The 13,631-nt window shown below is 47.3% G+C and overlaps 1 protein-coding gene across 5 annotated transcripts in view; it reads left to right on the plus strand.

Moving 5' to 3' along the window:
* DENND2B (DENN domain containing 2B) overlaps window positions 1–13,631 on the plus strand; it is a 153,227-nt gene that overhangs the window by 113,429 nt on the left and 26,167 nt on the right. For all 5 annotated transcript variants that reach the window (XM_077769154.1, XM_077769158.1, XM_077769155.1 and 2 more), the window contains 2 exons: window positions 4,906–6,150; window positions 9,765–9,901. In XM_077769154.1, coding sequence (XP_077625280.1) covers window positions 4,906–6,150; window positions 9,765–9,901 — 1,382 coding nt within the window. The remainder of the gene's footprint in view (window positions 1–4,905; window positions 6,151–9,764; window positions 9,902–13,631) is intronic.

Genomic DNA, 13,631 nt, shown 5'->3' on the forward strand with positions numbered 1-13,631 from the left:
CTGTTTTGCCATCCCCTAACCCCCCTCCATTTTGGCAGTGGTTAGTTTGTTTTCTGTGTTTATGGATTTGTTTGTTTAGATTCCATATACAAGTGTAATCGTGTGGTATTTGTCTTTCTCTATCTTATTTAATTTAGTATGATACCTTATAGTTATCCATGTTGTCATAAATGGCAAGATCTCATTCTTTTTTTACGGCTTTGTAATATTCCATTGTGTATTGGTGTATGCGTGTGTGTACATCTTCATTATCCAGTCATCTATTGATAAACACTTAGGTTGCTTCCATATCTTGGCTATTGTGAATAATGCTGCAGTAAACATAGGAATACATATTTCTTTTTGAATTATTGCTTTCATTTTCTTTGGGTAAATACCCAGTAGTGGAATTACAACATCTGATAGTATTTCTATTTTTTAAAAATTTTATTTGAGAGAGAGAGAGAGAAAGAAAGTATGCTAGCAGGGGAGAGGGGCAGAGAGAGAGAGAGAGAGAGAGAGAGAGTAGTCCAAGCAGACCCTAAACTGAATGCAGAGCCTGATACAGGTCTTGATCCCATGACCCTGGGATCATTACTCAAGCCAAAATCAGGAGTCAGACACTCAACCGACTGAGCTACCCATGCGCCCCTCTGTTTCTGATCTCTTGAGGAACCTCAGTACTGTTCCCCACAGTAGTTGTACCAATTTACATTCCCACCAAAAGTGCACAAGGGTTCCCTTTTCTCCATATGCTCATCAGTCCTTGTTATTTCTTGTCTTTGTGATACTATCCATTTTGGGGGGCAAAGACAATGGAAGCTGATTCTGTTCTTGAGATTACAGAAATAGCGCCATTTGCAGGGAGTGCTCAGAGGAGATTTTCAGAAGAGTGCCAGAGCCCCTAGTAGAGAAAGTGAAATTCAAACATTAAGACCATGGAAGCTGCTCTGTGGGGAAGTGGAGGAAAGGTACGAGGATGGAAGTCCAGGGCAGTGGTTCTGCACTGGGATAGGGCCAGTTATGCACAAGGCTGGCCTTTCCCACCTGCATAATTTTACTGTTGCAGTGTAGTAAACCCCCTGAAAACATAGTGGTTTAGAGCAGTTTATTACTTCTCACGTTTCTATGCATTTACTGGGCAGTCCCTCCACTGGTTTCCTCTGGAGTCACTCACATAGCCAAGTTCAGTTGGGTCCAAGATGACCTCATTCATGTGTCAGACTCACGTGTCAAGCTCACACTGAGGCAGGCTGTCAGCTGTGGGGGCCTCAGTTGTGCTCCACATAGCGTTTTGTCCTCTAAAAGACTAGACTGGCTTCCTTACACGACATCCTCAAGGTAGCATTCCAGGTATGTGAAGGGGGCTTCTGCTAGGCCTCTTGAGGCCTCAAGTTTGGAACTTAGCTTAATTTCTACTCCATTCTATTGGTCAAGCAAATCACAAGGTCAGCCTAGATTTAAGGGGCAGAAAAATAGAATCCACCTTTTGATAGCATGAGCTGCAAAGGATTTACAGCCATTTTAAATTTACTTCCTTCCCCTTTCACCCCAGATATTTAGAATCCAAAGACAAAGGTAAGCTCTTTGAAAAAGTTTGCCAAGCAATTATTCTGAATGCGGAACCCCTCATTAATATTAGTTATTATCAGGCTAAGACTGATTGCTATGTGTTAGCCACTGAGCAACACTTGACATATATTGTCTCTATCCTTACTATAATCCCCTGAGATGTGTGTTTTTTTAACCTCCATTTTACAGATTGAGATACTAGGGTTTAAAGAGTTGAAGTTACTTGTTCAAAATCATGTAACTTGGTAGTGGCTATTCTGAAACATGAACCCTAAGGCTTTCTAATGTTCTTACCCTCTGTTAAGAACAACTGGTGTAGCAGAATCATTAAGTGAAAAACTTAATACTAATGGTAATTAACGGTCATAGTGAGTTACAGTATATGATATCAGTTTGCAGCGACAGTCTCATTTGACCATTATGACAACCCTGTGACGTAATTGGAACGGTTTTGAGGAATTGAAACTGGAAACTCAGATAGAATGAGCGGCTTTGCCCAAGGTCACATTCCTAAAAAGGTAGAATTAGAAACACAGAGAGTCAAGTGAGAATTGCATAAGGGCAAGGGCTTATCTATCTTGTTTACAAATCTCTTCCTAGAACTCTGGAGTGAGTGATGAACCTGAGGATACCTGGGCTCCAGGCCCCTTTTTTCACCCTGAATTGCTAGGGCACTTTGAGCCTGGCCTGTGTGGGAGGCTGTGCAAGGAGCACCCGTTGCTCTGGCTGCAGCTCAGCAATGATACAGAGACCAGGACCTTTAAAGGCAAGGGCCAGTCTCTTCTCTATTTGATGCTTCACAAGAGGAGGGAAACTAACTTTAATTATAGCAGGGTAGGCATTAAGGCACTGAAAGAATTTCTTGCTTTGTGAAGATTCCTCCAGGCTGGAACTGCTAAGGGAAGTTAGGAAACCATTTGTTGTGAAGAAAGCATGCTGGAATCAGACCAGAGATCCTCACCGTATTTCTTTTCACCATGCCACACACACCTACCCGCCCTCCATCCATAAGTACAGTGGCTTCATGGCCTGGTGACTTCTTATCTTGAGAGTTGAGGAGACCCATCTCTAAGGGAGCATATATATATCAAAGTGTCTGGAGCAATGAGGCATATACGGAAGGCTTCCTAAGAGATTCTTAGTCTCATTAGATGCCTATCATCTCCCACTAGAATTTAAACTTCATAAGGACATGAATTTTTGTCTCTTTTATTTATTCTTGTATCTAACACCTAGAGCAGGGCCTGGTATGTAGTAGGTGCTCACTAAGTATTTGTTGAATGAAAACACACATGTTAAGGTTGTTTTCTATTCAAGGCATCTTCTCCACCTCCAATTGAGAATAGCTGAAACATAGAGTCCTTTGTGTAGTCCAGACTCTACTGGCTTACAGGGCTGGACTGCTGACCTTTTGCATCCATTTGCATCCATGGTGCTGTGAAATAAATGAGGGACTTCAGGCCTCCCTCGATTGGTGAGTAGGTTGGGATCTCCCCAAGCTCAAGCTTGGCACATTGCCCTGCTGCTGCCTACTCTAGGGAGCGCTGAGGCTTATTCTTTTCACACGTCCTTACTGAGCAGAGTCTCTTTGGTCATTGGCTTGGCTGGGCACTGAATTTCTCTCATCTGTGCCCGTGTACACGTGGGATGGCTCTTGTTTGACTTACCCTTTTAAAAACAACTTAAGCATGTTGAGGTTTCCTGTTGACCGGGGGCAGCCAGAGGCTATGACCCAACAGGGAATTGTCGGCCAATCCCTGACTCACCCAAGCCACGGTTTTCTGTGTGTGAGCAAGCAGTGACAGCAGGCTGGCTTGAGGGCAGCTGGCTGCCTTCCTGTGGATGGCATGGCACTCTGGACCCTGCGAGGCTACCGCCCAGCTTTAAGGGCCTCGGCATCAGGGTCAGGTAGGCCTTTGTAGCATGTGGCATTGGCAAAAACCCTGCTGTCTATGAACTAAAATTGTTTGAGAAGAAGGCTGGAAGTTGACAGTGAACTGAAAAGAAAGTCCACTCCTGGTTCTTGTCAATAAGTTCACCTTTATCTTTTTGTTTCTTTATTTGTCCTTCATTCCGAGCACCTTCCAGATACTGAGGCTGTGTCCTTCCACCTGGAAGAAATCGTGGTCAAGGAGGGAAGAGGTCTAGAGGTCTTGAGGGGCAAGGGGTCCTTGATACTTATAAATGCTATGTTTGAGATAGGGCTGTGCCCAGTGCTGTGAGGGTTCCTGCCCACTGATGTCCAGGAGCCTAGGCAATTCACAGAGATGGTGAGGCTACTGCTGCTTCTTCAGAGGGGCTGCATAGTATACCGAAAGTTCCTGTCCTGGCGTCCCCCTTCACTAGCTGAGAGACCTTGGATGAGATATTTAACCTTTCTGTCCTTCAGTATTTCTCATTTGTAAAAATGAAAATAATAATAAATAATAATAATTATATAGAGTTTTTGTGAAGACTAAGTGAGTTAACAGTATGTATTTAGAACCGTTCCCCATGTCTGATAAGATCTGTGTGTGGATTTAGAGCTGAGAAGTGGCTGGTGCTTGTTTGAAGGGACGCGGGCACTGGAAGGTAGAGCTGCCTGAGGAGCTGGCCTCCCTTCCCCATGGACGTCCTCACTGACTGGGCCAAGAGGACTCTTTGTTGAGGGACCTTTTTGATCCTTTTGAGACCTTCAGGGATCTGAATTCTGGTCAGGACCCAAGCGGAGCTGCATATGTTATAGCAGTAACAGAAGTCTCAGGGGAGATAGGGGTTTGTTAAGGAGACAGATCAGAGGGCTCAGGTGTATACTTGGGGTACTGCAGGAAGTGGTGTGCTGGAGATGCTTTCTAGCAGCTCCTGAGAACTGATTACTAGCATTTCTTCCCAATGCCACATTCAGTGAGGTCATGTTGGTAGCTTAAAATCAGCTACACTAGGAATATTTATACCATGGAAATTGGCAAATGTTACAAATCTGTGCTTTCTCTTTCAGAGGGCCAATTGCTAAACATTTTGCAGGCACCACTGGCCTTACTGTGCTCTAGTTGGCAGATGTAGATTCTGGGGATCCTCTCACCTGACACAGAGCTGGCTTCTGCTCTAGATGGTTCTCAGTGTCTCTGGGCATGAACTGGGCAGGGATACTCATTGAGTTTGGCCAGCTGTGGATAAGGGGCTGTTCTTTTCCTTGAGGACAGCTTTGAGGGGGGTGTATTACTTGACTAGAGTACTTTGAGCTTGAATGTCCTGCAGGAAAGAGATACTGAGCTGTCTGCAAATGCAACACAATGCCTCTGGTTGTCGGGCCACTCACTGCCATTTTCTCTTCTTTTCCCTTTTTTGTTTTTGTTTTTGTTTTGTTGCTTTTAGGTCTCAGTCAGTCTCTCCACCTCCAGTTCTCTCCCCACCAAGGAGTCCCATCTACCCATTCAGTGATAGTGAAACGTCAGCCTGCAGGTACTCAAGCCGCTCCAGCTCCCGGCTGCTCCTCAAGGACTGGCACCCCCGTGATCTTTCACCCCCAAATCCTCGAGCTCTCTCCCCAGACACTTCACCACCCATCTGTCCCCTCAAGGCCACCAACTTCAGTTATTTGGACAGAAGCCCTTCAGTGTGCAAGAGAGACGACCAGAAGGAGAATGTCCAAGGGGCAGCCCAGGATGTAGAGGGAGTAGCTGCTTGCCTCCCCCTTGCCCAGAGCACCCCATCCCTGGGGCCGACAGCCGGCTCACGGAGCTTTTTTCTGAACCGCACTGGCAGCCGTGCCCATAGCCTGGGCATCCGGGAGAAGATCTCAGCATGGGAGGGTCGCCGAGAGATTTCGCCCAGGATGAGCGTGTGTGGGGAGAAGCGGGAGGGCTCTGGTGGCGAGTGGGCGGTCAGTGAAGGCTGTCCCAGTGTGGCGCCATCCCCCTGCAGCTCAGAAAAAACCTTCGATTTCAAGGGCCTCCGGAGGATGAGCAGGACCTTCTCAGAGTGTTCCTACCCTGAGACCGAGGAGGAGGGAGAGGCACTCCCTGTCCGGGACTCTTTCTACCGGCTAGAGAGACGGGCAGGCCGGAGTGAGCCCAGTGCCTTCCTCAGGGGGCATGGCAGCAGGAAAGAGAGCTCAGCAGTGCTGAGTCGGATCCAGAAAATTGAACAGGCCCTGAAGGAGCAGCCAGGCCGGGGACTCCCCCAGCTCCCCAGTAGCTGCTACAGTGTAGACCGAGGGAAAAGGAAGACTGGGACCTTGGGCACCTTGGAGGAACCGACAGGGAGCACGAGTGTGAGCACTGGCAACCGGGCAGGAGGAGTGACCGGAGCTGTGGGGGAGGCAGGCCCACCCCTGGAGAGGGAAGGCAGTGGCTCCACTAAGCCAGGGACCCCTGGAAATAGCCTGAGCTCCCAGCTGCTGCCATCAAAGAGCTCCCCTGATCCCGTTGTGAACCCTGTCCCCAAACCCAAGCGCACCTTTGAATATGAGGCTGACAAGAATCCCAAGAGTAAGCCAAGCAATGGTCTACCTCCTTCGCCCACACCTGCTGCTCCACCCCCCCTGCCCTCCACCCCAGCCCCACCAGTCACCCGGAGACCCAAGAAGGACATGCGTGGTCACCGCAAGTCCCAGAGCAGGTAACGAATGCTCCTCCTGTGTCTTCACAGCCGGGTACCGTGGCTTTCTTTTCAATGGAAGATGCAAAAGCAGACTGTAGTTGTGGGTCACAGTCAAAATTTTCTTCATGGATCCCGAAGCAGTGAGTAATTGTTAGGTGGTGATATGAATTAAGTGAAAAAGAAATTGTTCTGCTCTTGCAGGATAAGGATACATAAATGTGAGTGGGAGGATGAAAACGCTTCTTCCAAATGCTGTCTACTGAAGGTGTGGGCTGGATTTGGCCTTGGGGGGAGAGTTGGGCTGCGTCTTGAGCCCTGTTGGAACTACCTTGGTCCCTGTGGGAAGAGTAGGGCTTCTTGTAGATAGAATGGGCAGTCCCTTGAGGAACATAGGACCTTAGCCTTATGACTGCCTGAAATGCCAGCATTAGAAACTTATTTCCTTGAGGGAATCATTATCTGAATACGGCACGTTGTCATTAACATAGTAGTATCACAACACATTTCGGGTTATTTTCTCTCTCCTGAGGGCTGCCTGGCCATTTAGGGGTCCTGGGCCTGTAGGAAGAGGAGATCCTTGGATCATGAAAGGGGAGACTGATGGAAAAAGGGGTCAGAGAGCATTTTACTGGTTTCTTGGCTATGTTCAAGAATGGCCTATTCTGGCACTGTCATTGGCTTCCTGCTCAGTCTCAGCATTCCTGACCCTGGACTACCTGGGCTGTCTCCACAATTATAGTGACTGACTGGGAACTGGAGCTGCTAGGGTTGGTGAAAGTGGACAGACACCTTATTCTCTGAATTGGGGTAGGCGGGAGCCCACCTCCTTGGGAAGGCCTATCCCATTCTCCCTCATTGCCTTCCTCTTCTAATCCAAAGTCAGATGGCATTCAGGCTTATTTTACTTCTTGGGGTTCTTCAGTTGGACCTAATAATACTTCGGGCGACATCCAGCACATCATTCAGGGATACCACCTCATATAGATAACTATTCAGCCATGAGAGGAAGACATCAGAAAGTTTCAGATTCGTGGGCCAGAAGAGCCCTGGGCTAAGGGTAATCCTATGTTTTGGCTTAGCCTAACATGCTCACTGGCTGTCAAGGCTTTAACAGCCTGCCAAGAGTATTTGCTTTGTTCTGATTTATCCATTTCTGTAAATACCCATCTAGAGCCTGCCATGCACTAAACCTTGTACTGGTTAAGGGAATACAGGGTCAGATAAGCAATGGTTCTTCTATTCTGCCATTCTTGATGTGATATAGGAGATAGATCACAAATAAATCCTAGATGCTCTATGCAACATGATCCATGCCAGTGTAGGATTCTCCAGAGACCCAGAGGAAGCAGCAGCTAAATTAGACTGGGGAGTGAGGGAAGCCTCCTTGTAGAGGGAGTTGTTGAGCTAAATTTAGAAAAGCAAAAAAGCAGTTAGCTAGGTGGAGAAAGGGGATGTGGGAGAGTATATCAGCCTGAAGGTTTAACATGTACTCCCGCATATATTACATTTATATATAACATACACAGACAAATATACCATATATGGCAGAGTCACTTCACATAATAATTAATATAGCAAGTTTAAAAATCTGTGCTCTTGGAAAAAAAGAGAGACCATTCAAAAAGTATAAGCTCTTTTATTTGCCTATTCACACAGTGGCGTATTCCCTGGAGGAGCATGAGATGGTAAGTTTGTTTCTGTTGTGTCAGGTATGATTCTTATATTTAATACAGTTTTTTATTTTAAAAAGTCAACCAAGTATTTATTTTGGTATTCAACCAAAAACAAACAAACAAAAAGAAGTCTGTTAAAAACAAATCTGTGGGGGTGCCTGGGTGATCAGTCGGTTAAGTGTCCGACTTTGGCTCAGGTCATGATCTCACGGTTCATGGGTTCGAGCCCCGCGTCGGACTCTGTGCTGACAGCTAGTTCAGAGCCTGGAGCCTATTTTGGATTCTGTGTCTCCTTCTCTCTCTGACCCTCCCCTGCTCATGCTCTCTCTCTCTCTCTCTCTCAGAAATAAATAAAACACATTAAAAATTTAAATAAATCTGTGGAGAAACTGACTATATTAGTCTTAATGAAAGACAGTGTGTTGGTCTTCAACATGGTGCCTTCCTGTGGGATTTTCAAGGGTAATTTGGCAGAACATGATTTGTATATTTTATATTTGAGAACTATCTGCAAAAGGTTTTGACCCCACTGTATATATGTCAATGAAAACTTGATCTCACACAACCCGTATCTGTTTGCTAACATTCAGGAACCACTGCACTCAACCACTGGATATTTAACTGGGTAAGAAGTCTAGGTCAGAGACAGATTTGGGAGCTATCGTGGTAGGAATGGTAGATATAGCGATGGCCATCAGTATTTGGCCCCCAGAAAGCACAGAGTAAAGAAAGAATCTTGAATACAGAACTCTGAGAGACTCTGGCATTTAAAAGGCTAATGGAAAAGGTAAATCCCTCACAAGACCCTGAAAGCTAATTGCCAAAGAAACTGTTGACTGTGTCATGGAGGTGGAGGGAGGAGAGTGTTCAGCTGTGTCAAGTGCTACAGAATAGCTAGGCAAGCTGAGAGCAGAATGTGGCTTTTAGGACACCTTTAGTCCTTAACTTGCACCCAAGACTCTCAGGAGTTGTTCATTAAACAAGAGAGAAAGGTTGCAATATCTAATGGTACCCAAAAGAAGAGGGGGGTGTTAATGGGTAGGAGAAGGTCTTCAGTCAGTATCTCTCTTTTCTTCACCCCCCCCCCCCCCCCCCCACCAAGGAATCTGCTAGGACCTGCCTTGGAGAGGGAGAGGATGCAGCTGGGGTCAAGTCTTAGATAATGGAGGAGAGAAGTAGAGAGTACTGTGGACTCAAGCTTTTTGAGGAGCTAACAAGCTGTGGTTTTGAAATTCTCTAGTAGAAGGGATGGCTATTCGCAGTGTGGAAAGGAGCAGGTGACTAGCTGAAGGGAAGCTGGGTCTTGGAAGCATCTTTTGGCTGCAAATTGCCCTCTTTGTTCCACCTCAGAAGTGGCATCATTTGTTTGGAGATCTCAGCCCTTCCTCTTCTAACAACTCACCTACCACCACCTGCCTCCCTGACCCCCAAACAGCCCTGGGCATCACCCATCCACTATTAAGCCCTCCCTAGGATGCAGGCATGATGGAGACCCCGGAGGCTGAACAGGCACTCCATTCTGTGGTACTGGCAGATACTTCTCAAGGATGATAGGCTCCAGGGCTTGGAGGCCCAGGTAGCCTCAGTGAGTCCTGCCTCTTGTCACTTCATCTTCCTGAGCCTCCATCTCCTCATTCATGAAATGGGACAATAGCTAGTAGAAGGATTGTAAAGATTAATGAGGTACATGTGCAAGGTGTTTGACACAGCATCTGACACATGGCACCCTTTCTGGCTGTGGGATTTGTTACTGGTATGATTGGCAGGCACCCAGGCTGGGGTCTCTCAGACCATTTATCTCCTCATTTGAATGGTAAGTTTGGATCCATCTTGATGCTTTGCTTGGTAGCTGGTTTGTGAGGAGGATCTCTGGTCTTTGGTGTTGCCCATGGCCATTCCCCCAATGAGGCAGTTGGAATCTAGTTCTCCTGGAATGACCTATGCTCTTGTTATCCACAGAAAATCCTTTGAGTTTGAGGATGCATCCAGTCTCCAGTCCCTGTACCCCTCTTCTCCCACTGAGAATGGTACTGAGAGCCAACCCAAGTTTGGATCCAAAAGCACTTTAGAAGAAAATGCCTATGAAGATATTGTGGGTAAGCTGTGGCAGAGGTGGTGGGCTGGCCCGTCTCTGGGGGCTGCAGAACAGGAACATGAGGGACACTCCCAGATCCCACTTCATTCACTGTGGGCAGACACGGCCCAGCTTCTGGAACTTCTCAAGAAAATGGGCATCAGAGGAAGCAGCATGACAAAGACTGAGCAGCTAAGAGATTAGAACTTGACCTTGAATGAACTGAAACCCAAAGGGCTTCTGGGACCATAGTAAGGGGAAAACCATATAATTCCTTTTTTAATTTTCAGAAGGCTTCCTTAGCCGTGTGACCTTCCTTCACTGTGTAATCTTAGGCAAATCACTTTTCTGAGGCCTCTGTTTCCTCTTAGAGAGTGATGACGATGACATGTTGTTAATAATAATAATAATAATAATACTTCAAGGGATTAGTGTTAGAATTCAATGAGATAAAATGTATATCAAAGTACCTAGCACCGTGTCTGGTCTGTAATATATATCTCTTCTACTTTCCCTTAGAATAAATGGTGTCAAGAAAGCACGTGAGATTTTATTCTGCTTGCATACTAACAAGGTTTAGGCCTCCCCGGCGTCACAGATGCTGGCAGAAGACACAGAGTCTTGGATCACAGACAGAGGACTTTATTGCACATGGCACAGCAGGCAGCATGTGGGTTCCCCTTGCTCCAGGTCCCCTGAGGCAGTATGGAGGAGGTCCAGGTAGAGGCCGCACACACAGTGGGTCTGTGTGCCAGCTGAGAGACTCCAGCTGAAGGAACCCGAGTCTTTTCCTGGAGCAGCTAGCAAACGTGCCCAACCTTTGCCCCACAAGGAGGTGTTATCTTTACTCTTCTGGTCAGGAAACAAACCTGTCTCTGCCCTGGAGGGAGACACTATCTCTGTCTTCTGAGGTTGTTTGCTATATGTCTTTGAAAAGACAGTCTGGATGGGTCCTTCCCCTTGCTCGAAGGTCAGAAATTTAAGATACCATGGAGAATTGTCCTTCAGCAACTGGGAGAACTTGGTGTCGGCAAACTTGTATTCCAGGGTCAATGAAAAAACGGTGGTCTAGCCTGGGTTGGGTTTATTTTGGGCTTTCATTTGAATCCTGGCCTCATTCTCTTTAGTGGGGCTTCAGTTTTGTTGGAGTAATGTGTGTATGTGTCACTCAAGAGAAGAGAAGCAGTGTGCCTGTGCACTTGACCTCTCCTCTCTCATCTCTAGCTCTGTCTCATCTCTGTGTTAGTCCTTGAGCCTGGAGACCCAAGTTCTTAGTTAACATATTAAAGAGAGAAGTGGCCCTCATGGAGAACTCTCCAGATTCTCCTAACACTAGAGAATCTTAGGAAGAGGGGGTTGTCTCTTCCCTCATTTGATCTTTGTCACCAGTTTCATCGTTTTCTCTTGACAACTTGCTGGGCCAGCATTTCTGAGGAAATAGCAGCAGTGCTTGGATCCACATAGGCACTGCTTCCCCAGGAACGGAATGTGTAGTATATAGCCATCCAAAATTAGGTCATAACAGGAAGACCGTGGGATTGGGGTCTCTAGAATAGCAAAAGGGTTTAGGGACGACGGCCTTTTCTCTTAACCCTGGGAAAAAGCATTGTACACATAGTCACCCAGAGTTGAGGTCAAGACCTGTGGGGATCGGCCCCATAATCGCATCTTCCTCCCCACTCCTGTTTCAGGATACATTCCTGTTTCCTCTAGTTTAGAAGAAATCAGAATGTGTTATTGCTGCCCAGGGTCCTCTGGAGGCCTTAGTGTGGCTGTTGCAGTGGGCCAGGGAGGCTATAAATTCTTAACTCCCTTCCCCCAGCAGACCAGGCACTACCCACACAGTGATCCTCTTCTCTGAGAAGGCTTTGCAGCCCTTCTGTGCTGTCCTGGCATTTCTGGTGGAGAAATGTTTTTGTATCAACTGAACTGAAATAAGAGAAAGGGATTCTTCAACCATTTCTCCCTGTGCAGAGTTCCATGATCCAAGGCTCTGTCTGGGCTTGTTTGGGGACCATGTCTGGTGGTGCAGGGGGAGACAAGAATTTGCAGGGCACTGTCCTGGAAAACAGAACTGTTCTCTGGGCCTTCTTAGGTCAGGTTAGGGAGAAGAGGGAGAGAGAGGCAAATATGTCTGGGTCTCAGTCTCTTCACTTAGAAGAGGGGACTTACTGCCACTTTGGAATGTTGTATGAGGAGGCAAGGAAATACAGGAGCAGCTTGGATGCTTCTTGAATGGATGGGCTAGAGCTAAGGGTAAGGGCTGGTGTGGGATGAGGTTGGAGTTAGGGTGTATTCTTTAGCTGCTCACCTAGCTTCTGGATCTTTGGAGCGTTACGCAGAGAGTATGGGAAGAATTCTCAGGAAAGTGTTAGAGTGAGGGCAAGGGAGTAACCCAGACACCTGGGTTTTGCTTCAGCCTTGTGGGGTGTGGGTGTGGGTGTAGTTAGTGCCCTGGACATTGCTTCCTCCTTTGTATCCCCCACAGCAGTACCTTCTGAATTTCTAGACTTGATCAGGGAGGCTAGAGGGAAGTAGAAGAGAGAATATCTCTCTTAGATTCTGGTTGTTTTATCCCTTTCTCCTTCCCTGGAGACAGGCCCAAGAATTTGGACCCCCAGAGGCTTCACGGGGGCCCTTGTTGCTGAACTCTGAATGTCGGTTTCACTTTTGCCTGGGATTGACCAGTGCCTCAGACTTCCCAGGAGCCTTCTCTCTGTTCTTGGTCCAGCCTGTGCTCCCTGAGGTTAAGGTCGTTTCTGGTTCTGTTTGGATTAACCAACTCTTATGCTGCCTTGCTTGCACAGTGACAGACAAAGCTTTGTTTTGGGTGTGTGATAATGGGGCTGGTGGCGGGCAGGGAGCACCCGTGTTAAATCTTCATCTTGGGGACCAGCTGATTGGATTGGAGTTTCTGGTCTGTTAGAGATTGAACATCAGTTAGCCCAGAAACTAACATGTCTTCTCTGTGAGCAGTGGACTTGAACGAGGGGCCTTAGGGAATTTGCTGGCCTCCTGCCCACACCAGGCATGATGTCTGGGGACCTGGGGTGGGATATTCCAAAACCGGCTGAGGTTTATCCTGCTAATTTGCAATAGAGGGGGTTCAAAAATAAAGTTACTGTCTTGTTGCTTCCTGGGGCTATTAATTCTCGCCTGTCCAATTTGACATCTGCCCCTGAAGATGCTGCTGTTCTACAAAGCCTCAGAATCATTTGCATTCTGAGCCTGACACTTAAAAATGCACCCAAGGAAGCAGCTTGTTAGGGAGTTATGTGGAGTGGCCTCGGCGCCTGACCGGGGAGCCTGGACTGCATTCCTGCAGAGGTTCCCACTCCCATCAGCTAGTTGGGGCTGAGGGAGAGTTTCCAGGAACTTGAACGGGATGGGAGGTGGGGACAGGGCCAGTTAGCTTGGCTGCAAAGCTTTTTGAACCTCTGTTCTTTCTGCCTTCTTCTCTAATTTGTCCCTAGGCAGGAAAGTAGTAAGGAACAGAGGGCACCTAACGACACTGAGGCTGCAGCTCAGAGGTACAGCCCAGGGAGTGGAAAAAGGTGTCCAGGCTTGGAGGGTGGGTAACAATTGGCCCCATCTGATGCGCCGTGTGTCATGGGGGGATTTGGGCTTTTATCCTGGCCCTCTCTCCACCGTGTGAAGGAGGGAAAGAGGCTGAGAACAAGGAGAACAGCTGGTTGGAAACCTGGAGAGGTTTTGACAGGGAAGCTGTAGACTCAGGGCGCTAACCAGGGTGT

The sequence above is a fragment of the Crocuta crocuta genome, unplaced genomic scaffold, assembly GCF_008692635.1.
Source record: "Crocuta crocuta isolate KB4526 unplaced genomic scaffold, BGI_CrCroc_1.0 scaffold255, whole genome shotgun sequence".
NCBI classification, from domain to species: Eukaryota; Metazoa; Chordata; class Mammalia; order Carnivora; family Hyaenidae; genus Crocuta; species Crocuta crocuta.